Raw genomic sequence first — 27,941 nt, 5'->3', positions numbered from 1 at the left:
CCTGAGAGCTAAGATACCTCCGATTCCTAACCAGGGAGATGGAATGTTCTTGTCCGTCGCTGTAGGAGCCCATGGGGGAGAGCAGGATGGCCTTCCTCAGACTGGTCCCATCGCCGGCACTGATGTGCACTTCGACGCGGCCTTCAATCAGCATGATGGAAAAGAAGGGCTGGAGGGGATGCATTTTTCCAAAACAAAACACATTACTGGAGGATTTGGAACATTTTGCACCTAGTACAGATAACGCAGGCAAACAAGTGCTTGTGAATGTCGCCATCCCTCACAGTAGTTTAGGTTTGACGGACTGACTGCTTTCTGATCTGCGGCTGTGTAACTTGTACTTCACCCAGGCTGTCACTGATCCTGTCAAGGGTTTCTATATCTTCCTATTTGCTGCCACGTGATGTACTAGACTAACTTATTTTTTTCACCATAAAAAAAATTTTTTTAAAGAAACTTTTAATTTTCTATTACTGTACACGTGATCATCTAAATTTGACTTTCCTTTTGCCATGGATTACTTCTAACATGTCTAAAAATGGTGTTAAGAGCTAGAAGGGTCTGAAGACACATGACGTTCCTAAAACTTCTTTGCGCCACTGAAAAGCAGCACAACTTACAAGGCCAGCCCCAGAGCTGAAATGTGTTTCTCAACGCCCTTGCTAACAGCAGATGCCCCGGCCCTTTCCACTGGCTCATAGGGCAGCTTAGACTCCTGCATAACCCCATCTCCATTGGTGGGGGGAGTTTAGCAGCCTCCTCAAAAGTTAAAACACAGAACCGCTCTCTCACAGAAATCCCACTTACAGGTCTGCACCCAGAAGGAAGGAAGGCAAGGTCCCAAGCCAACATGGTGCACAAAGGATCATGACAGAAGTGTCCCTGAGAGCCCCAGAATAGAAACGCAGGGAAACAGAGAGGAAGGGAGTAAGTCAAATAGGTAGTCCACTGTGGATGAAACCTCTAAGTTCACTGTAAGGTAGTAATTTTGTATGAATTTAAACTCAGCTAAAAAATGGATTAATGAAGCTCACAAAACAGATCCCAGCACCAGGCAAGCCTTGGGTAAGTGACCCAGGCCAGACCCAGGGCCCGCAGACTGGTATTTCAGCCTTGGTTTTGACACAGAACAGCCCTGTGGCCACAGGCAGCTTCATCAGGTTCTCAGGACCTATCTCTTTTCCATGAAGTTTAGGAAGCGGTACCCAGCATGCAGAGTGCAAGAGTTACACAGCCCTGTCTCGAGCAACAGGGCACACAGGTCTCTAAACTGCAGGCGTGCAGGCTCTCTTCCACCAACACCACACACTGGTGTTCCGCAAGTTGCTTTCAGTGACGTGATCACATGACATGCCCTTGTAGAGAATCAAACTCCGTCTTCTCTGCTTTGTCCTGCTGCTGTACCACTGCGCCCATCACAGACCACGGCTGGCTTTCTCCTCCCTTCACATTTATCACACCCCCCCCCCGCCCCATGAATGTAAGAGGCAGTTGTCTCTCTCCACATAGAGGGAAACCCAGGTTCTGCCACCACCAGTTGCTTTAGTCTGAGGACAGCAGCTTTTTCTCTACCTCTACCAGCATGATGTTGATCACGCAACTCAGGAAATCACAGTTTAGGAGTGGAATATTCTGGAGTAACAACTTTTACTCATTAAAAAGCCCTTCTACACAATCGCTCAGAAACAGCTACCATGAGCGTGTGAGATGGAAATGCCCCGTGCGTGTTATTGGAAGGCACCTCCCTTGTGGGTCGCAGCTACTCACCACATGTGCCCGAGGCCAGCCGGCCTTTTCCACATCCTTGCCCAGGGCGGCCAGGATGATGCCACTGCTGTTCTCGGTGGCGAATGTGGCTAGCAGGGATGATTCTGGCGACAGAGATTTGGGTGGCACCTCCACGTAGCCACCTCTTGGGAAACTCACAGTCTGGATGGGCTGGTGACGGAGAAGAGAACAGAATGAGGCTGGCCTGCTGTTGCGGGACTGCTGGCCTCCCTTGCCGCTCACCTGCCCACAGGCTGAGAGCTTGCAGCTTTATTGTGTAGCTGAACCACTGGGTGCTTATGGAAACCCACCGTGACCCCCGTGACAACACTCGGTCCCCACCTCCAGTGTACAGCCTTTTCTCACTCCGTAGGAATTTCTCAGCAAATCAAAGGTGGACCTGGATATTTCCAGGTTCTTGATACAGCCCACATAGCTTCTGCTGCTGAGCCCTTTCCTGCAGGCAAGGACATGCGAATCAGTCACATGCTTGGTAGGGCAGGCAGCAAATCCCACACGGCCGCGCCATCATATTGCTTCATACCTAAGAGCTGTAGAGTGAGGTACTCCGCCCACGTAGATCACATCTTTATCCAGCCGGTTGAGATCAGAGGAGGCTCCTGGGGTTTCTCCTTGCTTGGTCTCCTTGTCACTGGTGTCGTATGCATCGAAGACAGCTAGCAGTCCTGGTAGGAGGTGGAAAGGTACCGTTACCATGAACGGAAACCTCTGTCAACATAGTTTGTTTACTTATGGGGACATGCTCTTTTAGATCCTGCAAACTGACTGGCGTTTTTTCTTCACTGTTAGAAGAAGGCCAGCAGGTGCAGAGCACTGCTGAACGGTAAGGGTAGGCGTGTGAAAGAGAACAGGATCAATCCGATTCTCGTCTCCAACCCGACATTTAACCAGAAACAACAAAACCGTAGACAAACGGGATCATGGTGTTCTTCCCCGCAGTAAGTGAATCCCATTGCTGCTCATGCCACAGACAAAGGCAGCCTTTAATCCAAATATCACTCCCGAATGGAGTTTGTGGCCAAGCGGCAAATGGTGAGGGTCATGTACTCTAAAGTCATGAAGCTGCAGCCAGGAAGCTAACAGGAGCACAGCAACCGCTTGGAGTGCTTCTTGTTCTTAGGGAGGCAGTCACCACAGGCTAGATGTCTACCCTGAGCACCTACCTTGCTTCCGGTTCCGCTGGAAGGCAATTTTATACCAGGTTCCGTTGTTATACCGCCTGTCTGTCATAAGGGTGAGGGGTCCTGACCCCAGGTCCACCATCACTTTAACCCTGCCACGGACCAGCTCAATGGACAGGAAGTCCCTCTGTGAAGGAAAGAAGAGATCTCTGCACATACATCTGAGACTTTTCCCACCCAAGCTGGAGATGGAAGTAAGGTCAAACTAGGAAAAGTGAACCTGGCTACATAGCTAGGCTGTTACATGAAAGTAAAAATGCCCCCAAGCATTCTTGTAGAATATTATTGAGAATTAAATGAACTCTTTCAATTGTTACCAAAATCCGTATTTTAGTAGGAGAACTGGCCTGTCTTTATGTGCTTTTTATTTAAATTGACAAGTGGGCTGCTCTGAAAATGACCAGCCTACAAGATGAGGGCATTCCAGCAGATAAGGTCCAAATGAGCCAACTGTGGTGGACGGAAAGATGGCCAAGTGGTTAAGGACGCTGGCTGTTCTTGCAGAGGACCTGTGTTCAATTCCCGGGACCCACCTGGTGGCTCACAACCATCTGTACCTCTAGTCTCAGGAGATCCAATTTCTCCTCTGCCCTTAGTAGGCATGCATATGATACACAGACATACAGACATAAAAACGAGACAGTGCCGTGCAACTTTTTCCCTTAGACATGCCTCGGCTGTTCCCATGTTCCTCACAGTGACTCCCCAGTGGTAGCCATAGATATGAGACTATGAGCAGACCAGGTTGCTGATGGAAAGCCCTCACCTGAGGTTGGAGCCAATCACCCACTTTTGTGTTTTACTCCCTCCTGCACGTACGCCCCAGCTCCGGTGGACCTCGGTGGTGGGGTACGTAAGACGACCAGGACTGACTAATGCTACACGGTATGTGGTGGCATCACCCACGCCGGGGTGAGACTTCTCAGCCCTGCAGCTGAGAAGCCCCACAGCAAACACAGGTGCAAACCCAGGGAGGGTCAAGTGCTGCAGGGAGACTTACGGTGCCATTTGAGGCCAGGTAGAAAAGCAGCCCACTGGGGGAGAAGGTGCTGAAGAGCATCAGTATCTGCGTCACGGTCGTCCGCAGCGTCTTCTCCACAACCGCATACCCGCTTCCGTCGAAATGGAAGGAAGAGTCTTCGTTCTGGGAGCTGCAATGTGGAAGTGGCGGAAGTATCACCCAGAGGACAGAGAGAGACAAAGGAATTCCTTCGTCCTAAGCCATGGTAGAATTTTATCTCCATTACTGTTAGCAAGTATAAGATGTGCGACAAGTTGCACCCTTAATTTGAACTTCTGAAATCTGAAGGGTTCCAAAATCTGAACAACTCTGAGCACTGAGAGACATGGTGAAAAGAGGAAAAAATTATATACCATGAGACTTTGTTTCATAAAAAAAAAAAAAAAAAAAAGATGGTCCAAAGTACATGTTAATGGCCTATATGTAACATGAAGTCCACATCGCTTCAGATCCTACCCCTCAGATACTTCAGTATGTATATCCTCAAAGACAAATCTAAAATTCCAAACACTCTCTGTCCCAAGCATGCCAGATAAAAGACACTCCAGCTGTATTTGACAAGGCGCTTTTCGTGCGGGCAAACCCACGCAGACCAGAGCCCAGCTGCTTTATAAGGTAGAGAGTCAACGCGCAACATGAAAGTTAAATGTGTTCACTAGAACATAATAACTTATTTCTACTCATCAAGTGCATGTGTTTGTTCCCTCTAATTCCCTTTGATGTGGCCAGCCTCTCTCACTTCCGGTGCCTCCAGGATATTTTTATGTTAGCGTTTATCACTCTGTCATTTTCTTGTATTCTTTAGAGATGGTGTCTGTGTAGCCCTGGCTGTCCTGGAACTCACTATGTAGACCAGGCTGGCCTTGAACTCAGAGACCTATCTCTACCTCCCAAGTGCTGGGATTAAACACCTGGGCTTCCACACCAGGCTTCTCATAGTTTTAACTAGTATGTGAACCAGTAAATAAGCATCAGAAGGAACACAGGAGAAATGTCACTGGCACCTTCAGAAATGCTTCCTACGCATTTAAAACACTCAGACTTTGAGGTAGGTGTACAGCTTTCAATGAATTACACAAAATGTACTTTTAAGATCAGTGTATTTTCTCCCCCCTCCCCCCATATATCAAAGGCTTATTTGACTCACAACTCATTCACAAAAACAACAACAACAAAAATCCTCATCTGTAATTAATCACAATGATACTCCAAAAACTTTCCTGGAACACCATAGGGCTCAAGGGAAAACTAAGATGTGGGTAGTTTGGGATACGAATTGGAACTTTCCTCAGTGAAAGATTAACAACTAAGCTTCACACATCCAGGCAGGGTGGTGAGTCAACAGTAAAGCAGTTACACAAGTGAGGAGGGGAGGGGAGGAGAGGGGAGGAGGGGGAGGTGGGGGAGGAGAAGAGGGGAGGGGGGGGGAGGAGGGGTGCCATAGCATATATGTGGATGTCAGAGAACAACCCTGAGTCCTCATTATTCTGTCACCCGAGGATCTCTGTCTCTTTCTCTCCACCCCCATCTCCTGTACACTCCAGGTTAGCTGGCCTGGGGGCTTCCAAGAATTCTCCTGTCTCTGCCTCCTATGTCCCAGAGGTTGTGATGGTATTATACACGTGCCATTACGTTCAATATTTCGTGGGTTCTGGTGATTTGGACTCAGGTCCTTGTGCCTATACAGCTAGCACTTTACTTAGCTCCATTAGCCCTAGTCACTCTGGTTCTTTCCATCTAGTCTGGCTAAGGACACAGTCTCTAAAGCCAAACTGCCAGGATTCAAACCCCAGTTCCCCAAGATACCAGTTATATGAACTCAAAACCATTTCCTAATCTCTGCTTCCTTCATATATACATATGCCGGGAGCCAAAGCTATTTACTGAAGCCAAAGCCATTTAGTGGAGCCAATGCCCATTAGTGGAAAAGTTACCAACAGCTGTACTAGGACCTAAGGTCATAGGTCATAGATTTATGTGAGAACATCTGCTCGCCTGTCTTGGAGCATCCTTGAGATATCTTAAGGTAACATTCTTACCGTATCTTGCAGGTGCGGTATCTCCAACCATAAAACACTTTTGCTATCTTCTGCAGCAGTAAATAAGCCTTCCCCCTTTCCTGCCTTCTCCCTATATAGTTGTGTAAAATTTTCAAATAAACGAGGCTCTGATCGGACAAACAGACTTAGCCTCATTCCTTGTGTCTCTTTGTCCTACCTCATTCTCCCCCCGCTTAGGAACCCACTGAAATCCCATGGGTTGGGACATACATAGTGGACCCTTCCTACCCATATACATACATATATATTTTTTCCATATACCTCAAAAGTCAATTTGACCCACAACTCATTTACCAAAAAAAAAAACCCTCATCTGTAATTAATCACAATTATATATATGTAATTAATCACATATATATGTGTGTGTGTGTGTGTGTGTGTGTGTATACATAATAAGACTGTTTCCCTATGGCTCGGCTGGAATGCACAGTGATCCACCTGCCTCTATATCCTGAGTGCTGGGATTAAAGGCAATGCCACCATACCTAGCTATATTTGATATTTTAACTTGACATTTATGATCAAGATAGCCCCTCTACTGTGGCTTTTTTTTTTCTTTTTAAATAAGGTATACTAATATCCTATGAAGCTAGTCTTGTTTGAAACCTTGGTTAATATGCTGATCAACATAGTAATAAGAACGGCCAGCAGATTTTTTTTTTTTTCATTCAGTGTCCAGTGAAACATATTTATTAAATCCTAGGTTGTCCGAACCAATCAGTCCACCTGGTCCTACAGCCAGCTGGGTAACCAGCCCAGCAGCAGAAGACTAGGCCCTCAGTGAACACAGAGGCCAGAAGCATCCTCAGGCTTCTTCCTCAGCCTTTGCTCACGGGTCTGAGGTGGAAACCTGGTAAGACGACACATGCCCCAAAGGATGCACTCAAAACGATGTCCTCACTACGGAGGAGAACGAGCATCTGTCACTTAAACTGACCAAAGCAGAGGGGCAGCCCCCAGGGGTCGAGTCGATTTTCATGTCAGAGTTACTAAATTGCTGGGGATACCCCTTGCCTAGACACCCGACATAAGAAAAAGGGATGGATCTGAGTTCAGAAGCACCGTGTTTAAAAGCTATACTCATCAACTGCAAAGCCTGCGTTTCTCTCCTTGAGGGTCAAGAAAACGACCCTGAGATGTCCGTCTGGAAGTCAGTATCAAATCCTTGCCGGAAGACCGGTGGGGACCACTAGAGCAGCGTCTCAGAGTTTGTTTTCACACACTGCATCACCCCTGATAACCGGGGGTGGATGGTGAGTAAGGGAAGTCTAGAAGACACCGGATCTCAGGGAAAGAGGAAAACGAGCCAAAGTCACCAAGAAGAACTTGGTAGACACCTGGTCCGGCAGCCTAAGAGAGTTGCACTCCAAATCCTTTTTGTTCAAAGGCTGCAGTAGCCAAGATCCCACCCATAACCTTTTACTCGGGAGAATAGAGTACAAAGCTCACAGGAAATTCAAATGTGGGCATGGATTACCTTCCAAAGCAGCCTTTGCACTTTCCCTCTCTTTCGATGTAATTCCACAGGCCGATCGATTTGCCGTTCAAGAAGGCCTCTCCCATGCAGCCCTTAAAATGAGTGACCTTCACAGCGGGGGATTTCTGATGGGAAGGCAAAAGCAAACACATGACGCTCATCCAGTTAGCCTGGAAGCATACAGTCTCTAAAACTGCGCTGAGGGCTCAAATCCAGCAAGGAAAATTCCAAGAGAACATCCAACGAAACGGCCAGTTTGCAACAATTGGATTAACTTCCAAGCATGGGCAGTTTGCATTGTGTTCTGTTCTTTGACAGGAGAGGGGCATTGAGAAAGAGTCTGGTTATGTACGAGGCCTCACACACTCAGTCATCTCGCTTCAGGCTGGGGAATGCTGGGATTACAGGACCAGATCTGGCTCTGAACACTGTCCTAAAAAGATCAGCTCAGGTGCTGGGGCTTCTGGGGAAGCCTGCTATAGGTGAGCCATCAGACCAGACAAGGGGTCAGTAGTCTAGAGGGATACAGACCTTCCTCTCAATCTCCAACCACTGAACCCAGTCCAACTAGCTGGCATCATAAAACAAAAACAATGCACTCTTGCTAGATACTAATTAGCATAACTACCATTATACTTAGAAGAGAAATAAAGGGACTTTAAAGAAACTGCCATAAACTTATTTAATTTCCTGCTTCCTCACTGGAAAGGATGTCTAAATGGCAGCCATGACTATTGATTTCTCTTGGATTCATCTTCATGGTTAAAAACGACCGTGTGCCCTTGGCAAAGCCAGCCGGGCTCTGCAGACTCACTGCTGAAATGAAAACTAACAAAAGCAGAAAATTTCGGCTTGTAGAGGGTATGTTTAACACTGAGCCTATCAGCCAGGGGTCCTGTTCGGATGCGCTCCGAGAAGGTTACCTTTATTTGACCCCCGAGGCCTCCCACGAACATCAGTGTCGAATTGTTTATGTCCAGAACACTCGCCGACCCAGGAGATCTGCTAGTCTTCACTGGTGGGCTCTCAGCTGAACTTGCTTCCTTTACGCTCAGTGACCCCAGGTTCCCAAACCTTGTGTCAGAAAGAGTTGTGAGAGGAAATTTGCACGCCTTCCGCACACAGCCCCACCTGCCTCCCCAGGCTCATGCCTGCGGCTTCCACCCTTGCCCATTCAACCTCTGCTTCACCCCCCAAATCATGCTAAGTTCTTGGGAAACAGACATCTCATCCCATCATTCCCCTGTTAAGCTACATCTGAAGAAAAATTACTTCTTTGGTTATGACACCGTTTTTTAACATCATGCCAATATTTCCAACTTCATCGACAAAACCCCACAATATTACGGCAAAGTAAAAGGAAATGTTCTGCCTGAGACTGCTCAAATAAAGTTACTTCTGTAGAATGGCTTTAATAGGAAGAATTTGACCTTGTTTTTGAATTTTAAGAAAACACATTTTCTGTTTCATCCCCCTCTTCTGTCCTCTTCTGTTGCTTTTTATAAAATTCTCTTCAGTGGGAGGAGCCATTTTACAAGGCTGGTCATCCTGGACCTGGACTTTCTGAAAATATTCCTTAAATAATCTCAGGGCTTGGAAAGCACTGTCTGGTCTTGTAGAGGACCTGGGTTGTATTGTTAGCACCTACTTGATGGCTCACAACCACCTAGAAGTACAGTTCCTGACGACCCAATGCTCTTATCTGGATTTTGAAGGCACTGCATATCATGGTGTAGACATATATATGCAGGCAGGCAAATACTTATACATATAAAATAAAAATAAATATTAAAAGTAATCTAAACTATACATTTTTGATCCCTGCTTCTAGAAACAAAGATTATTGGTTCTACAGTTTTCAAGAACATCATTCTTATAATTAATAAAATCCAGTATTTTTTGTTTATAACCTAATGTTTATAACATAATCCTAATGACTCAAAGCCTGCTTATTATGTGTGTTGCAAACATGTTATAAGGTACAGTTGAAAGAAGAAAGATGCTGGAGGAAGTCTCTGCTACCTTGTTATGTAGATGCTATGCCATCTGTTGTCATTGATGGAGACATCTGGGAATTCCAACCTTGCGGACCCGGAGCCCAGGTCCCAGAGAAAGGCCACCTTCCCCCGCCGCGTCTCCACTGCGAGAAAATCAGACTGGGGACAGGAAAGGTTGGAGGGGGGGAGGAATGGGTTACATATTTCTACTTACATGAGCCAAAAAAGCAAGTGAGCTTTTTGTCTCCTTAGAAGACATCTGTGATAATAGGTATGCTTCTTAATATCTGTTCCTCATGTTCCCAAGGGCTTGCACCCCTTCTGAATACAGCCAAAGGAGTGGTGGTTTTATCTAGGAAGCTTGTTGTCTGGGGACCGCAGGCAGTGCTTGTCAGGAAGAACCTGCCTGATGCCTGGCTGAGAATCATCTGGAGTCCACAGAGGCATGATAGACCCAAGGTATACCAATAAGATGGTAGATGGGGCCACTGACCAGAAATGTCACTTTTCTTCTTGTGGTGTTCACTCTGTCTGTGTTCATGTCTGTGTGTGTGTGTATAAATTCAAATGTATGCATTAGCATGACATATTCATTGAAAACAGGGCTTCTCACTGACCTGGAACTCACAGAATTAGGCTAGGCTGGCCAGGGAAGCCCAGGGATCTGCCTACGTCTATCTGTCCTGCTCGGGAAGCACAAATGCAGGTCATGATGTCCAGGTTTTGTTTGCCTACATCCTGGGAATTGAGCTCAGACTCTCAGGATAACGGGCAAACGGTTTAACCTCTGACCTGTCTGTCCAAACCTCAGGCAGTTATTTGAGCATTTATCTGACATTCGATGCTACAACTGTAGCAAAGGTTATCCCTGGTAGAACTTAGTGACTTCAGAATAGTCTTGCTTTGTGTTTTCATCAGCAGAGTGTCCACTGAGGAAATAGCCAGATCCCCAAGCACCTGGGGTCACTCACTTACGCTGGTGCTGCTGCCGAGGTAGAAGAGAAGGTTATCCGGCTCCTGCGTCTTCACATTGAGCGTCAAGGTGTTATAGTTGGTAGAAGAAATCTGAGGTTGGTAGGCGCGGACACAGTCTCTGTCTGCAGACACGGCGACTTTGATCTGACAGAAAGAGGAAGTATCTCAAGCCTGAGGGGCAGCTGAAGAGTTTGTTCTGTGCATGAAGCATAATGCTCTGGGTTTCCCAGAGCGAGGCAGCAGGCCACGATGCAGCAAATTCCTTTACTTGGTGAACTGTTTAGATACTGGACGGCCATGTAAATTAGGCTAGGTTTTATCTGCCTTTTCAGAGACAGTGCTGCTCTGCGAAGAACAGCAAGTCCTCTGAACAGCTGAGCAATCTCTCCAGCCCTTTGGTTTTCAGCAGGCTCTTCTACAGAGAAGACTGCCTCACCCACCTAAGGTTGGAATGCCTTGTTACTGCAAGGAGGCTTAGGGACCCACAGGGAGCATTTCACGAGCATTGGTTAAATGAATGCAGGGGTAATATATTCATTATGTCACCCAGTAAACAGTTATGGAGCGATTTTTGCTTAATACATATTTCCCTGCTTCATAATTATCTGGGTGCAGATTTTTCTATTAATTTCATCTCTTCTAAGATTCCATTAGCCATGGTATTTAGAACTAAAATGCCAGTGTACATTTACCTGGGCTGTCCATGAAACAGAGGGGAGCCAGAGCCTATGTGAGCCTTCTAGACAGGAAGACTTTTGGAGAGCCCAGAGTGCCTTTGCCTGGCCTAAAAGGCTTCAGGAAGACTATCAGGGGCCTCACTCTTTCCACGGCCTCACACTGTGATAACTGTACATCCTCCTGGAGGTTTTACTATGTGCTTGAATTGAGCGAATCGATCCATGGTTAGTTACTGAGAAATTCCCCAACTTTGACCTCTCTGGTACCTTCTACAGTTAGGAAGTAGACTTGTACAGCATCTGTATGGATACAGATTGTTTCCTCAGAGTCCTGGAGGACAAGGCCCAACCTACTCAGTCTGGAGATTGCCCCATTAAAGGCTAGTTAGTAAAACGAAGAAACAACAGCAGAAGTAACCACCAGGCTTAATGTCTTCATGGCACAAAGGCTAAGTTATGGAGTCCGGCAATAATTATAAATTCCCATAAAGGATAGCTTTTATTTTTTTCCTAAGAATCTTTGAAATGGCCTAAATATGAGCAGGGATCAAAGAAAACCAGTTTAACTTCTCTGAGATGAGCCTATGAGGACGTGGGGTTATTGAGATTCTGTAGAAGTTTTAGGGTAGTTGCACTGTCCTAGCATCAGGGTCACTGACTCCTCCAGGACTTGTGGGCAGGTTTTCAGAGCTGTGGTGTCACAAATCATCAGCCCAACTCACCGAAGCGGCTTGTTTCCGAGCCCGGCTGATCAGCAGTTTGATCTCAGACAGGTTTCTGCTCAGGTTTTCTTCCAGTGTTCTCAAAGGCTTCAATCGATCAAATAGAAGGTTGGCTTGCGTCTCCATGTCTTTCATTTTCCTTCCAGCCAACAGAGCTAACAAGGACAAGGAGGCAAGGTTTGGTGAGGGTTAGGCAGGAGGAAAAGAGGGGAAAGGAATTGTCCGCTCTTAAGACATGGGATAAGGCAGAACCGAGTGAGGAAACCCTGAATATATGAAGAATGCAGAGACAGCTTGCATTCCCTGGGGCCTCCCTCCTTCACCAAGGTGAATGTACAGGCTACAACATTTTCATGCTGCACCGAGGGCTCGCAGCCGTCTCCCAACCAGCAAGCAGCAGGCTTTCAAAAGCGGGAGGAGGACCAGCGACGTACTGGCCACTGTGGAGTTGTGCAGGAGGTGTTTCGTCTCCTGTGCTGTGGCGTTCACTCTGGACAGGCCCTCGGATGTGTTGAGGACCTTCAGGCTCCAACCCAGGACGTTCTCCAGGGTCCTCGCCGCGCTCTCGTTGGCTGCTGCGGCCAGCTCTCTGGCTTTCCTCCCCTTCTCTCTCATACCTAAAATAAAGGCATGAACAAGCACGTGCCCTGCTGAAGACAGGGAGGAAAGTCTAAAGCCGCAAGAGCCATTTTGCACAGGAGCGGTTTCTTGAACACGACGCCAGGCTTCTTGGTTTTTCACGTCAAAGAAGTTTTCGTGTCATATATTTGACTGCCCCATTAAAAAACCGATGGTTTGAATGTTTAATTCTCTGGAACGTGTTTTCAACTACACAGGGTGACTACAAAATCAGTGGCTAGTGGCCATGCCCTTAGCATGCATGTTCTGAAGGTGATAAACTAAAATTTACATTTGTATGCGTGTGTGCGTGTTCATGTAGTATGGTATACATACAGAGGCCAGAGGACAGCTTGTGAGAAGAGGTTTTCCCCTTCAACTGTGTGGGTCCAGAGATGGAACCCAGCTCTCTATAAATCCTATTAAATCATGTCCCCAGTACCAAACTTCTCTACCTAGCCCCCATCTGTAAGCCTGCCTCAGCTTCACCCTCAGATCATTTTATTTCTGGATAAGAAGGTTCTGGAACTTAAGCCTCTAGTCAAGAGGGAAGCAGCGGTGGCTGGACAAAGTGGTTAGTCACAGCATGGACTGGCTGCTACAAGGGACAGCAGCTCAAAAAGGACATGGCCACAAAGGGAAAAAGGAGTCTGCATTCAAGAACACCTGGCTGAGGATGTCTTCATGGTGCTGTTGAGATTTGAGAATGTTTCAGCACACAAATATTCCTTCTGAAAGAAGCCATGTAAATGTATATAGCAAGCAAGCCAGGTATGGCAGCACATGTCTGTAATTCCAGTGCTGGGAAGCAGGGGCAAGACAATCAAGAGGATGAGGCCATCCTGGGCTACATGGTAAGACCCCCAGGAAATAATCACACAGGTGGGGCCAGCCTGGACTACTTATAAGACCCCAGGAAATGAAGAAAATTCTCATATAGTTCTTGCCTCCTCTCTCAACTTGTCTGTAGATTTGAAAAGGCCCAAATTAAAAAAAAAAAAGAAAAAAAAAGTTTAAGTGTTTTATTAAGATAGATGAAAGATGTTTTTCCTTAGGTGGAAAGGTAAAAGAAATGTCCAGGTAAGAAATGTACCAGGTGAGCCTCAGAAATCAACATCGGGAGTCTAGACTCATGCTTCATGATCTTCACCTGTAAGCCACATCCCTGGGCAAGTTGAATCAATCCTGCTCTGGTTTTAGAGCCACAGTTCCTAAAGAGATATCAGGCAGGGATTTCCTCAAGCTCCGTGAAATGCCTTCACAAGGAGAAGGTGATCAGAGCACGAAGCTCCATTCCGCTTACCTCCAGGACTTTCCCGAAGGATGAGGAGGGAGCTGGTGGTCTGCCTTGTAAGGTTATCCACACTCTCTTGAAACTGACCCGTCAAATTTTTCAACTCATCCAGCTTCAGTGAAATACCTGTGCGAAGGGGAAAGAAAGGGTTCTCTTTCAGTTAGTCTGTGAAAACACTGTCTAGGCAACACCGTTACCATTCCTCATCCAACTACAGGATATATAGCTTCCTGTTGAGAGCTTCCAAAATTGAGAGTTTTCCCAGCAAGTCTTAGCACTATTCACTACAGACACGGGGGAAGGGTTTTGGTTGTTTGAGTACTTTGTCTATTTTGCTATTGCCTTTCCCACTCTTGTTCTTAAATGTCATGCCTACATTTATGGAGGCATAAAGGTGAAGAAATGTTTAAACCCTCTCTTCTGTCAGACTGTGATTTCTACCCCTGCTGGAACTGGTCATATCCTGCTGGTGCGCCTCCCTCTTCATGGTGCCTCAACCCATCGCTATGGTCAATCAGCAGTTTTCTATTCTCTTCACCCACAGAATCTATCTGGACTCATCTCAACTTTCTTTAATCTACACTGTTGGATCAAAGCCTTTACAGTTTCTGTTCACAATATGAATCCACATTTAGCATTTTGAGCACATGATTAAAACATGGAATTTTAATTGCCAAGAAGTTCCCAGTGCAGTGGCCTAGAAGGTCCTTCACCTACATGTACAAATCAAGCCAAAAGCATTTATTACTACGTTAGTGAGCAAGAATTGGGAAGATCTAACATTTAGAGGATGAGGGAGGTTCTAAATAGTCTCATTCACAGAGAAACAAACAATAAATGCCTTGGCCCCATCCCTTGGTGCAGACAGCTACAGCAGGGCCCCGCACTTGATTCAGACAGCCATGGGAAAGTCCAGCCTTTGGCTCATGGAGGTACTGAAGGGTCCACGGCTACCCTTACAAATGGCCTGCCTTAATGTGAGAAGCATACTGTTCATTAAGAAAAATCCCAGGCCTGCGTATTTTATCTTACAGAATATCTTCTTGCTGTTTTATGTTTTGCTTATTGGACAGCTCTTGCATGTCCCAGGCAATTGCTTGCCGAGACTCTTGAGCTGCACAGGTGTTTATTGAAAAGGATTCATTATTAATGATTTAATCCAGTAACATTTCAGTGAGGGCCTAACATAGTTCCAGCCAGATGAAAAATGCAAAGACAACATTAGATATACTTATACTTATACTTAGTTCTTCAAGGAAATGAGAAGTTTGAGGGAAAAAAAAAAAGAGGTAATCCTATACACACCAGGAAGGGTGGCAGCAGTGACAATCCAAGTAAACCCTGGAAATGGGTCATAAGGAAGGCTTAACTACAGAGAGGCATGCACATTCAAGTACGACACTGGAGGAAGATTCAGAATCACGTGGTGCTCAGACGAGATGAACTCACAGTGTTAAGGAGAGAAAGATCAGGAAGCTTCAGCTTGCTCAGGGAAAAGCGTTCTCTGAGGACCCTGCCGACACGGGGCCGCCCATCCTGCTCACCCACAGGCAAACTGACCTTGCTGCCTCCTCCTGGCATTGGTACCTTCTTTTAGAAATCTGGACGTGCGCTGCAGGACTGCTTCCCCCTGAGAAACCAGGGACTCGGAGGTCTGGAAAACAGAACAATTCCTGCATGGTATCTACCCTGAGAGGGCAGCCCCACCAGAAAGCACCAACCAGCTTCCAAATAAGAAAGTCGACCTCAGAGTTCTCAGGCGAAATTCAGTGCCTGAGAGTAAGAACACAGAGGCATTTTTAAGTCCATGAAGAAGGCAACCAGCCATTATAAAGCCACGAGTAAAAAGAGACGTCTAGTGGCTATGAGGATAGCATGAGCAACTTCATCAGAAGGAATTGAGATTTCTCCTTGTCTTTAATTGTAGTCATTAGTCTTCAAAAAGAAGCAAAAACGACTGAAAACGGAATGGGATGGTGCAATGCATTTCCAGCTACCCGAAAGTCTGGGAAAGGGGGCTCACTTGAATTCAAGTGAGGAATTCAAAGCCAGGCCGCGTAACATAGTGAGACACTCTGTTCTCTCAAACAGATTTCACCAGAAAAGAATGTGGATAAACATATATTCGAGTCACTGAGTGTATGTCCAAAAGCCTTCTAGAACCGTGGCTCCCGACCTTCCTAATGCTGTGATCCTTAAATACTCCTCATGCTGTGGAGTTCCCCCAACCACAAAATTATATTTATTGCTACTTCGTGACTGTAATTTTGCTACTGTTACGAATGATAACGTAGATATATCTGTTTTCCGACAGTCTTGGGGGACCCCCTGTGAAAGAGCCATTTGAACCTCGAGACTCGTTCAAACAGGTTGAGAGCTGATGCTCTGGAAGACCCACCCACGTGTGCGGAAAAGGAAGACACACAGGAAGCCCTGGAGAGTCCTCACCAAGCTTGTCCTAGCCGCTGTCTGCTGAGCGTCGGCGGCCAGTCTCTCTGCTTCTTCCGTCAGCATCTGGATGTTGGCATGGACGTGTGCTGCGCTGGTGGCGTTCACGGACACGTTTCGAACATTTTCAAGGTCTCTATCGAATCAACATTATTTCAAGATGTTATTGTAAAACAACAACAGCAGCAAAATTAGTGGAGTCGCTCGTGAGTACCGTAGGTGCCTACTATAGTTGAAAGCCTGAGAGTTTCTTTCTTCTCAGAAAAGAAGCCTGGAGGAGCAAGCAACGGCTTCTGCTGTATACACAGAGGTCATATCTGAGAAGTCGCCGGTCATGGCAGAACTGCCTGTAGTTAACACTGAGGCTCAGGACGGTCACCTCCCTTAGAGAGCCATGCCATCAATTCCCACCACCCATACCCTACTTTCTTTGACCCATGTTTAAGCGCCCCGCTTGTGTCGGGGTGCACTTGCATTTGCGCATTGGTTATAATCTCTCCTGCAACCCATTTGTTAATTTTCAGTGCTTTCTGACCACAGGCAGAGGTGCTTGGGTGGTCCCTAAAGGGCCTACCCCAATCTGATAAGGTTCACCCAGCTTTCTGCAGTAGAATCAGAAAATAGCTCAATCAGTTGCACTTCATTCTAGCAAGCAGGCGAATAGTTTATGAATGTGCCATCTGGCAAGGGAGCCATTTCACTAGCTCTGCATGGACAAGGCAGTGTGACAATCGACACATCTCTGCCTGCTGAGGGAATCACCTCATTATCTCCCCAACTTGATCGAATTGGCCAGTTCCCACACCAGACATCAGCAGTGATTGTCTGTTGCTATCTGACTGGGAAATTTAATGATTTATAAATTTTAAAAAGTGCTATTTAATGTTGACTATCACACTCAACTTGTTTTCACTACTCTTAACACTAAATGATAAAGATTTTAGTCTAGCTGCAGCGAATATAGACGGAGCCCAAATATCTTCTCTTTTAGGGATGATGGAAGACAATACAGAGAAGCAGACGCTCCGGCTCCACCTTCTGTTACTGGTTGCCATGGTACTCATGGCACTCCTTCAGTTTAGCACCTAACTACGCGATAGTCTATCGAGTTATTTTTAATTGCTTTTGTCATCTAACCTAACCATTCATGATACCGTTTCTGAATGGAGAATATTTTTTTCCATTCACAAATGTTCCCTCCACACTTGGACTTTTTGCATCCGTTATCCTTTAAAAAAAATTCACCAGTTAATCAACATCCCGTGATTAGCTAGGGCTGCTAGCCTAGACTAGGAGGCTGAGTCAGGAGGACCACAAATTCAGAGCTAGCCTGGGCTAAGCAGTGAGTTCAAGGCCAGCCTAAGCAATTTAGTGAGAACTTGTTGCAAGATAAAAAGAAGAGGGGACTGTGGATATAGCTCAGTGTTTTACTTACACACACACACACACACACACACACACACACACACACACACGTTATAAAAATATCACCAGGAAGACATGAAGACTAGTTTGGATATTTGCCACAATATAAGGATCAACGAAGATTCTTAAAAGAATTTGTAAATTCTAAGCCACTATCCAGAGCGCCTAAGTCACCATCTTGGGGAAGAATAAGGAACAGGACACCAGGTACTTGACGAGGTGCCCTAGGTTAAGGCCAATGTCCACTAAGTCTGAGCTACACTGGCCTAGAGTCATGATTTATAACAGGTTGGGGACAGGTCTCACCAACAACTGAACAACTGTAAGGATTCATTAAAGTCTGTGACAGCAGCTGGAGGGGCGGCTTAGCCAACCACTAAGAGACGAGCTCAGGGGCACTCATGTTAGGCAGCTCACAACAGCCTGGAACTTTAGCTCCTTAGGATTTGATGCCCTCATCTAGCCTTTGTCAGCCCCAAACACATAGACACACACCCCAGCACACACTGTGACACACACACACACACAAACACACCCCATCACATACTGTGAAATACACACAAACCAACACACACTGTGACACACACACACACACACACACATGCACACACCTACACACTGGGCACTCCCCCCACTCATTTGAAAACAAAAAACTATATCACAAGCACAGACCACCAGGCGGCAGACAATGGCTGGATATGATGCCCTTCAGCACTAGCAAAGGAGACTTCAGCAGCAGGTAGAGTGTGGGCAGTCCTTGAACCATGGGCTCCAGGAACACATGATGTACAGAGAACTCGGCATCCTCGTGCAACCTGTGTGTAAAGCGCTTGAGTACCGTAGGCTCTTACGAAGCCTTGCTAGCCTGGCGTGGTTGCATCTCCTCACCATGCATGTGTGCCTATGCAGAGTGAGCCGGCAGGCCCAGGAGGGCTCTGACTTCCCGCACAAGGAAAACAGCACGATCTTTCGCACATGACGGAACAAAGCGCACTGCGGAGACAGCTCAGCCGCCCCAAGAGCTTGCTTTGAAAGCATGAGGACCCTACTTCTACCCACCAAAGCCATGTGAAAAAAAGCCCAGCTTGGTGGCTTGGAACCCCAGCGCTAGGGGCCTGACACAGGCAGGGCTCACTAGCCAGCCAGCCCTGCCCACATGGTGACCTCCCGGTCAGCAAGAGACTGAAAATGTGTACGCAGCACCTGAAGAGTGCTGGCAAAGGCTGTCCTGTGGCTATCACACGCATATCCTCGTAGACACTCTCGCATTTGCATATGTACACACACTCAGGCATAGGCTCGCTCTGGGGTGCGCACCGCAAGCAGGGCATGAAGGTGATGAGCCCATGCTGTAACCAGAATGGGTACCCTCCCCCTGAATGGCGGGCAAGGCCGGTGGCTTTCTGGCTTATGATAACTGAGCAGCCTCACCCGTGCAAAAGTCCTGCCAGGCCCTGCAGCTCGGAGGCGTGGCGCTCAGCTGTGTGGACGAGGTCTCGGGCTCTCCGTTTGGACATCTGCATGACCAGGTCGTCCACATGGCTCCTGAGTTTACTGCTCCACAGGAGGAGCGCATCTCGGTGATGCTCCAACTGCTGCATGGAGAAACTGAGGCGTAAGCATGTGCACTCTCTTTGGCTAGCACATATAAGTGAGGCGTGTGGCCGCTCTGGAAACTGAGGCAAGGCCGTCCAGGTTGTTACTTACTGTTAGGTTGTCTTGTGCAGTAGCCACGTGGGTCCTGGCAGCGTCTACCCATTCTCTCCCTTTGGCAATGAGCCTGGAGGTCAAATTTTGCTCACCTTGAACATGCAGCTTTTTCTCCTGTGGCAAAAATCACCAATGAAGGACATAACATGAAAGCACGTTAGCTCCTGACTTTGGCACTGAGTGTCACCTGCCGAAACGAGTAGCCAGGCTCACTCTGTTGGTCGCTAAAGTTAGTGCCGTTTACAAACAGGCCTGTGCAGTTACATGCCTAATGGAGAAGGAGGGAGATGTGGAGACTCACTCTGAATTCTTTCAGGTTGGCCTTGACGAGGAGCAGCAGGAGGCTGCTCTCCTGGGTCTTAGCATCCACTTCCTTCAGGAGCTCCTCTGCAGCCTGCAGCTCATCACTGCAATTTGAAAGGAGGCTGCTGGCCTCTTCCAGCAGTGCCTTCAAACTCTCCTGAGGCCTCTGGAGCTTTCTCTGAACTCGTGACAGTAAGTCTTTAGCGGCCCTGATAAACAGAAATGGTTCATTTAGGGAATAAATAAAAACAAAGCTTGGATCTTGAAACGCTAATGAGAGATTCCCCCCCCCCCCCACATTTGTAGTTTCTTCTTGGAGCGTAAATGACCTACAGTGACTTACACTTTATTTTTGAGACAGGTCTTGGCTATTCTTCTTAGGCTGGTCTTCAGCTCACAAAAATTCCCCTGCCTCAGCCTCCCTTGTTGCTATGATTATGAGTGTGAATCACCATGCTCAGCATGGACCTGACTGCTTAGGACGGGATGCAATGTTGCCTTCTTTTTCTGGTGTGTGCGTGTGCACATGGGTAACTGGGGAAGGGAAGTATGGTTGCCGTGGCAAACAGGTGGCACTGAGCGAGTCCTTACTCTGCAACTTGTATGAGGCCAGCTTTCCTTGTTCACATACCAGGCAAGGGGGCCTGCAAGCTACCTTTCAGGGGATTCTCTTGTCTCCACCTCCCATCTCACCCTAGAAGCCCTGAGACTCAGGCCCACGCTACTGCCTGGCTTTTTTGGGTTCTTGTGGATTCAAACATAGGTCCTCATGCTTACACAGTGTGCTGGCTAGTTTTCTGTCAACTGGACACAGGCTAGCCATCTGAGAGGAGGGAGCCTCAATTAAGAAAATGCCTCTACAAGATCATGCTATAGGCAAGCCTGTAGGTTATTTTCTCAATTAGTGATTGATGGGGAGGGACCAGACCATTGTGGGTGGGGCCATCCCTGGGCTGGTGGTCTTGGGTTCTGTAAGAAAGCAGGCTGAGCAAGCCATGAGGAACAAGGCAGTAAGCAGAAACCCTGCATGGCCTCTGCATCAGCTCCTGCCTCCAGGTTCCTGCCCTACTTGAGTCCCTGTCCTGACTTTCTTCAGTGATGGACAGTGATGTAGAAGCAGAAACTAAATAAACCCTTTCCTTCCCAGGTTGCTTTTGGTCACAGTGTTTCATCACAGCAATGGTAATCCTGACTAGGACACAACCAGCATTTTTACTGTTCTTGACTGGGAATAGTATTTCCAAGAAAGCTATGGTTAGTGCAGGATTGACTGTTTCCCAGGTTAAAAACTGTCTTTATTCACAAACTTCCTAACACTTTTTTTTTTGCCATGAAATTAAAATAAATGGCCTCAGTGAAGCTCGACTTGGAAAACTGGGACTGTACGCTGTGCTAATGTTGGCATCCAAAATCTTTCACTGGGCAAGGAACTGAAAGAAGGAGACAACTTGTTTCTAGGGTGGAAGAAGTTTTTTGATGCCAATTCAACAGTTTTTATGAAAGCTTTGAAGTTCAAATTGCTTAAAAGATAAAATTTGCACCATTAATAAACACAAGCTTTAGGAAATTAATATTATTATTATATATTCATTGTTTTTGAGATGGGATCTTACTGTGTTGCCCTTGCTGTTGTGAAACTCATTATGTAGACAAGGATTGACTAAAACTCTATGAGATCCACCTGTCTCTGCCTCCCAAGTGCTAGAATTAAGGGCCTGTGTTACTGTGCATGGCAGATTTTCTTATCCCTTTCTAAATGTTATCAGTGGCTCCAATCCCATGAACTGAATCAACAACACCATGCTCTTAGCTTCTTGCAAAGTTGAGTAAGTAATTTCACACAGACTACCGTTCCATGCAATCCCATGCGTTACTGAGCAGATTCCACAGAACGGGATGCTGAGGTCTACCCCTCAGTCATCTCATTCCCTGGAGACTCTCCACACATGTCAGTGGACTGAGATGGGAAGACCTGTGGTAAAGACCTGGCCTGTTACCTGTCACAGAACACATTTCTGTATTGAAGCGATCTCTGAATAGCCCTGGGGACACCAGCATGGAAAACACTTCATTATAGTCTGCGGTGGGGAGAGAGGGGTTCACAGGGCAAGCTGGAGTCAGTGGGCAAGGCCATAGGTACTGCCACACTTCTCTAACTGATCAGACAGTGGCCGTGCTGGACAAGCAAGGTGATTTAGGATGAGCACCCGCTTTCCCCAGTGGGCTCTGGCATTCAGATGAGCTATATATGTCCTCAGCCCCCAGCAAAACCGCAGACGCTGGGCTGCCTATGGCTTCCCCAGCCAGAAACATGCCCCACACGGCATCTCCCCTGCTGGGGAAGCTCTCATATATTCCTTCCCACCTATCTCTGCAGACCCCTCCCATCCCTTTCCTCATCTGGCTGCACATCCTTAAAGAAAGTTGGCCATAAACTCAATTACACTTTAAATACAAATGGTTGCCATGAGCCCCCGAGGGCGGCAGTGGTCTGACGTAGCATGAAAACGACTGGTGTATGTGCCAAAACTGTTTCCCACGCTCAAGCACCAACCAGGAATTTTATAATAATTATAATTGGTAAAATGATGACAAACAGCTCCTAAAATATTCCGTGACGCTGGAAACTAGAAAGTGGAGGGAAGAAAATACGTTTCGAACTCCCCTATTATTTGAAATAAAGGTGCCCTTCATCATAGCTTCACTTACAGATAAAAGAGACCAATAGAGACTCTGACTGACAACTCTATTCTAAACAAACAGAGAGCTGCAACAGTAGGCAGTCCCAGAGGACCCAGCCAGAGGGGACCATGGGGGACAGGGTAGACAGAGGGGCTAGCCCTGGCTTCTGTGCTTTGCCTCAAATGTGAACTCAAAAATGAACTTTTCCTAAGTCTACAAGTTCTGGGGGACACAAAGGCTCTACCGTTCCTCTGGGTGTCCCCAACTCCTGGTACCATGTATATACCTGGGGCTCAATTCTTCCTGTTGAGTGAGCAAGGGAAATGGCCATTGTGGGGTGATAGGAGAAAGAGGAAAGTTATACAGAGTCAACTATCAACTAACCCGGGCCCATGGCCACGACCATGGAGACTGAACCACCAACCCAAGAGCATGCTTGGACACCCTGCTCAGATGTAACACATGTTCAGCTTGGTCTTCATGTAGACCCTCCAACAACTGGAGTGGAGGCCATCTCAGACTGGGAGGCTTCCCTTTGGATCCTGTTCCTGTAACTGGGGCTGTCTTGTCTGGGAGAGGGTACGTCTAGGTCTGCAGTGACTTAATGTGCCAGGGTGGGCTGGTACCCATTGGGGACCTCCCCTTCTCTGAGGTGAAAGAGGGGAGAATGGGGAAAGGGGTTTGGTGGGGGATGGAAGTAGAAGAGGAGGGTTGCAATCAGGACGTAAAGCAAATAAATAAATAAATAAATGTTTAAAACAAGATAAAAAGGGGTCCCACGGGATGACCCTAAGTATGTACAACTGCCCGCCTGGGAATCTGCATCCATTCTAAGCACCTTAATAGGCAAGGACTCTGTCCTACGTGGGGAAGCAGCAAGCAGAGGAACCAATGCTCTGGCTGGCACAGACCTTGTGCCTTGTTACCTGCTCTAGCATCTTGCTGCCTTCATAACACTCAGTTCAGTTTTCTTGGGGCCTCTCCTGCCTCTCTGAACCAACATTCCAGTAACCAGGTTGCGAGACCGTGTTCCAAACCCTACCCAACCTCAAGCCTTTCCCTTTGAGTTCTACTTAACTAAATCAATGGGCCACAAAACGTGTTCACCACAAAAGGAGGTGTAAATCTGATGTGCATGTTGCCGGGGAAAGTGTACAGGACTTTACATTAATAATCTTGTGGCACCAATCTGAAAATGAGCAGTAGGCATCCTCAGAGTACAGCGGTTTGACTAGAGGACAAGTGCCTACTCTTTACTCAGGTGAGAGAAGACCCTGAAGTACAGAAAGGAGAGGCATAACCTGCCTGTAGGAGTTCACACTGCAATCCCAGCTTTCAGGATGATGAAGCAGGAAAAAAGGTTTAGGCCAACAGGGAAATGTAGTGAGACCCTGCCTCAAAGGAAAAGGACAACAAGGAGCAGAAAAAGGAGGGGGATAAAAAGGAGAGGAAGGAAGGAGGAGGAAGAGAAGAAAAAGGAGGAAGATACGGAAGGGGAAAAGGAAGGTGAAAGGGGAGGAAGAGAAGAACTTATGCTATATTTAATATTAAAACACATAAAAATGTGGAAAAATAACAGAAAACTCTTGCTGAAGACATCTATCACATTATAATAGTTTACAGTAATAAAATTTACGAATATTTCCAACGTTCCTAGAAAGAACAGAGCTTTAGTGAGTCTCATGTACGTGGTTAAACAAGCCTCGGCCTGCCTGACAGAAATACAGTGTCAGCTAATAACTGTTAAAAAACAACAAAACAAAACAAAAGGGCCAGGAAGGAACTCGCACGCTCCCTGAGACTATGTACAACCATTTTCTGGGGCCGCACACTGCAGGGTTCCATGAGGGCTTGCGTGACCGAGCTCAGCAATTCTCACAGTGTCCAGCTGCTGTCTCGAAGCTTACGGTCCGGGCAGCCTACTTTAATCTCTTCTTGACAAATTACTTTGTACTTGGCCTAAAGTAATAGTTCTCCAGGCTCTTGAGTTTACAGTAGGTAAAATTAATCTAGAGTCACAGGAAAGCATAGAACCTATGAGACAGTCCCAGCGATGAATTGTACTGATTTCACTGATTTGTTCCTGTATTTGGGAGGGACAGATACCCCTCCTGGTCATCTCCTGGGCAGCTGGGCCTCTCTCCTCTCTTGCAATATTAATTGTCAGTGGTCATTTTCATGACCATTTTCCCTCCCCAGCATCAAAATGCCTGGTTCTCACTGGTGGTGTCTGAACAGCTCTCAGGACTTACTGGAGTTCAAGAGTGGCATTTTGATGCAACTCTGTGAAATTCCTGTCCTTCATGAGTCCCAGCAGAGAGGAGATGTTCTGATGCATGCCCTGAAGAGCAGAAATGGGTGGCTGGAAATCTTCACGTGTGGTCTGATTCAGCGTTGCCACCTTCTCCACGATTTCTGCAGAGAAGATCCATTTCTGAGCAAGCCTCTCCCAGGCAGACGTTAGTAAGCAGAAGAGTGTAGAATGTGATAACTGCTCTGAATACCTAGACCGGGTTAGACTGTAAGCTTCCTGTGCCCCCAAGCACTCTCTGGACACTCCCTAACTTGAAGTTCCTGGCTTGTTTGATGCCAGTGCTCTTCCACACCCACAAACCCTTATGCCTGGGCAGACACAAACTTCTCAGCAAGTATTCCCCGAGTGAAGCAGTACCTACTTGACACCACTATTTCACTGAGCGCTTCTTGTTCTACCCCTTTTCTTACTCATCCCCTGCAAAGTCTTGTTGGCATGGTGTCCTGGACTTCACAAACCTCACACACATCGTAGTTCAGATTGAAGACCATGGATATTTTCTAGTAGTCAGGAGACTGAAAAAGAGCATGCTAGAAGGCACGCCCCGAGTCCTGTGAGCTCCCTCGTGGTAAGTGGGCTTGGGTATAGCATTTCAACTTTGATGTAATGGGCCAGAGAATGAGGAGCCCAGTGTCACACACAGTACAGAAAATAAAGAAGGGAAACTCGTACTGTGCAAAAGAGAACACTCTCAGCGCAAGCCCGCGGGCCTGGGCATTTCAGGATCCCTGTGCTATAGGATGTTCCAGTCCCTCAGCCCTAGAAGCCCAGCCCGGCACTGTTCACACACTTTAGAAGGTCGTCTCAACTCTTACTATCAAATAAATACACAGTCCCAGAACGGCCGCCCGCGCTACCTTTGACTTTGATGTGCAGATGCTCAATGAACGTGGCCAGGGCTTGACTCTCATTGTAGGTCCTCTCCATTGCCTTGTTCACCTGCTGACTGCTTGTTAACACCTTAGTGAGCTGACCGGACAGTGAGGACACAGGTTAGTATGTTACAATGTTACTCAAGTATCTGAACTCCACCTGCTGCCTCCTTAAAGCAACAAAATGTAGCTAGAACAGAAAGATAACACACTATCGTGCAAGCCAAGACTAGCTAGTATTTCCGGGTTCACATTTGACTAGATTGATACTGAAATCACTTTAGACACAAGAGAGAAGATAGTTTGTTTTTATAAGCAGTCGAAATGACTAGCAGAGCAAGACACTCCCAGGGTCCATACTGTAGTGGTTCTCAGCCCTCCTAGGGCTGCGACCCTTTAATACAGTTCCTCATGTTGTGGTGAAATGATGGCAAAAATAAACTCACTTCTGTCACTACTTCAAGGCGGTAACTTTGCTACCGTTACGAACTGTAATGTAAATATCTGTTTTCTGATGGTCTCAGGTGACCCCTGTGAAAGGGTTGAGAAGCACTGCCATCTTGTGAAAGCCTTCTATCCACACTGGCACTCAGCCGTCGTCACACATCATTGAATGGGAGAGAAACTGAGGCTCCTGAGGTGCTACACTGCCTGCTCTGCCTGGGAGGTGGACAGAAGCTGCTGTCCAGCAACGGCCTGGAGTTCCGCACAGACTCCAGGTAGGAAAAGGGAAAGCTCAGCCATCCTGTAGTTCCACTAAGCGAAGGAAAGGCAAATACTAAGCAAACTGCCCCATTCTTCCTCAGCCCGCGTGGCAGCTGAGAGCCTCTTCCCACTGCGGCAGGGGCTCCCCCAGGCTAAGGACCTTTGGTAATGGATGTCTGGAACACAGCTAAGCAGAACCCCCAGAACCTGCTGGATGGGGCCCAAAGGCTCCCCAGGGGCTGCCCCAGGAGGCTGGCAGATGCTGCATCTTTTCGCAGAGAACTTACCTCCTTTTTCAGATTTTCTGTTTGTTCTGCAACACCTTCGAGCTGGATTTCGGCCCGAATCTTCTTAGCATTTTCTTTTATTAAATACTTCTAGGAAAAAACAAAACAAGGACGATTATATTGTTCACTGGATCACATTTGAAGTGTTCCATTCTTCGGACAATCATGGGCTGATCGAACTTTGGTTCCCAGGAAGACATTCTAATTTCTTTTAATAATTGATTAAAAGCAAAAGTCATTATCAACTTTCAATTACAGTGACACCATGCTGCCCCCTTCTGGCACTGAGCACAGACATAAACTCAAACTCTGGTCTTTCAAACACAGTCTGAGACAGGTGGCATTTTGTAGACCAAAGAAGGCTTTATTTGAGTATCAGTTATAAATATTAACTATAATTGTCAATCCACGAAAAGATACTTACTAGGCTAAGAGCAAAACATATCCAATAAGAAAAAGCCTCTAAAATTATTCATAATTAAGTGATGAAGTCATTCCAACATTCTAATGTCCTCGCTTGTTTGAACACTTATACCTTTCACAAGGCTATGAAGTAATTACATCACTATTTGCAAAGGGTATACGCACCTTGTCCGGTTTCACTCCCTTGGTAAAAATAGAAACAATTCAGTTCGCAGTCCTGCCCACCAGAGAGTATTGAATATGAACACAACACGTTGTTCAGGGGTGGCTGGGTGGACTACATTAGAACCAACCATTCAAGGCTAGTTAAAATCTGAAGCAACTATTTACTTCATTTGATAAATTCAAAATAGCTACATTCCTGGGACCTGACTGGCAGAGCACATTGTTGATTGTGTATATGATGGTTGGAACAGAAATTGAAATTCTTTTCTTTTAGTAAATTATCTTCATGAATGAAAAATCTCCCATCTCTTAAAAGCAAATTTTGCTATTTGATAGAAAGTCATATAAAACTGTTTCCTGGAGTCCATCAGCTCCTCCCCATACTAGTGTTTAAGTGTGAGTGTGTGAGCATGTGTGTGTGTGTGTGCGCACGCGTGTGTTAATGTCAGGATGAGTGGGGGAGGGAGTGAGCAAGCACATACTAAGAAGAGCTTCCATCTATAAAATATCACCTAGTAATGACCATCCTTCTTACTGTATGACATAGTGAGTAGACTGTTTTACATTGTAATATGGAGGTAAAAAGTATAATTTAGCAATACTTTTTTTTTTCCCAATTAGACAGCATTACAGAGGAGGGTGCCGTGGATGAGTTAACTCCTTAACTTTCCTTTTGGTCAGATCTTTTGATAAAACATAAATCAAGGATTGACCCTTTGAGATGTTAACAGTCTCCCCAGGAGAAAGACTTGTGTGTGTGTGTGTGTGTGTGTGTGTGTGTGTGTGTGTGTGTGTGT

The 27,941-nt window shown here is 46.5% G+C and overlaps 1 protein-coding gene across 1 annotated transcript in view; it reads right to left on the bottom strand.

Annotated features, from left to right (window-relative positions):
• The window catches only part of Lama1 (laminin subunit alpha 1), a 116,747-nt gene that overhangs the window by 9,902 nt on the left and 78,904 nt on the right, over positions 1 to 27,941 (bottom strand). The window contains exons 34-54 of the mRNA XM_055610183.1: positions 26,557 to 26,646; positions 25,550 to 25,661; positions 24,631 to 24,793; positions 19,695 to 19,905; positions 19,391 to 19,507; positions 19,115 to 19,278; positions 16,259 to 16,394; positions 15,371 to 15,464; positions 13,820 to 13,936; positions 12,333 to 12,515; positions 11,899 to 12,053; positions 10,500 to 10,643; positions 9,550 to 9,683; positions 8,451 to 8,601; positions 7,528 to 7,652; positions 3,970 to 4,120; positions 2,952 to 3,096; positions 2,312 to 2,453; positions 2,110 to 2,224; positions 1,768 to 1,938; positions 18 to 169 (exon numbers count right to left, since the gene is read on the bottom strand). Coding sequence (XP_055466158.1) covers positions 18 to 169; positions 1,768 to 1,938; positions 2,110 to 2,224; positions 2,312 to 2,453; positions 2,952 to 3,096; positions 3,970 to 4,120; positions 7,528 to 7,652; positions 8,451 to 8,601; positions 9,550 to 9,683; positions 10,500 to 10,643; positions 11,899 to 12,053; positions 12,333 to 12,515; positions 13,820 to 13,936; positions 15,371 to 15,464; positions 16,259 to 16,394; positions 19,115 to 19,278; positions 19,391 to 19,507; positions 19,695 to 19,905; positions 24,631 to 24,793; positions 25,550 to 25,661; positions 26,557 to 26,646 — 2,972 coding nt within the window. The remainder of the gene's footprint in view (positions 1 to 17; positions 170 to 1,767; positions 1,939 to 2,109; positions 2,225 to 2,311; positions 2,454 to 2,951; positions 3,097 to 3,969; positions 4,121 to 7,527; positions 7,653 to 8,450; positions 8,602 to 9,549; positions 9,684 to 10,499; positions 10,644 to 11,898; positions 12,054 to 12,332; positions 12,516 to 13,819; positions 13,937 to 15,370; positions 15,465 to 16,258; positions 16,395 to 19,114; positions 19,279 to 19,390; positions 19,508 to 19,694; positions 19,906 to 24,630; positions 24,794 to 25,549; positions 25,662 to 26,556; positions 26,647 to 27,941) is intronic.

This window comes from Psammomys obesus, unplaced genomic scaffold (assembly GCF_907164565.1).
Source record: "Psammomys obesus unplaced genomic scaffold, mPsaObe1.curated_primary_1811, whole genome shotgun sequence".
NCBI classification, from domain to species: domain Eukaryota; kingdom Metazoa; phylum Chordata; class Mammalia; order Rodentia; family Muridae; genus Psammomys; species Psammomys obesus.
The sequence above is the reverse complement of the archived record's forward strand: the minus strand, read 5'-3'. Positions and strand labels throughout refer to the sequence as shown.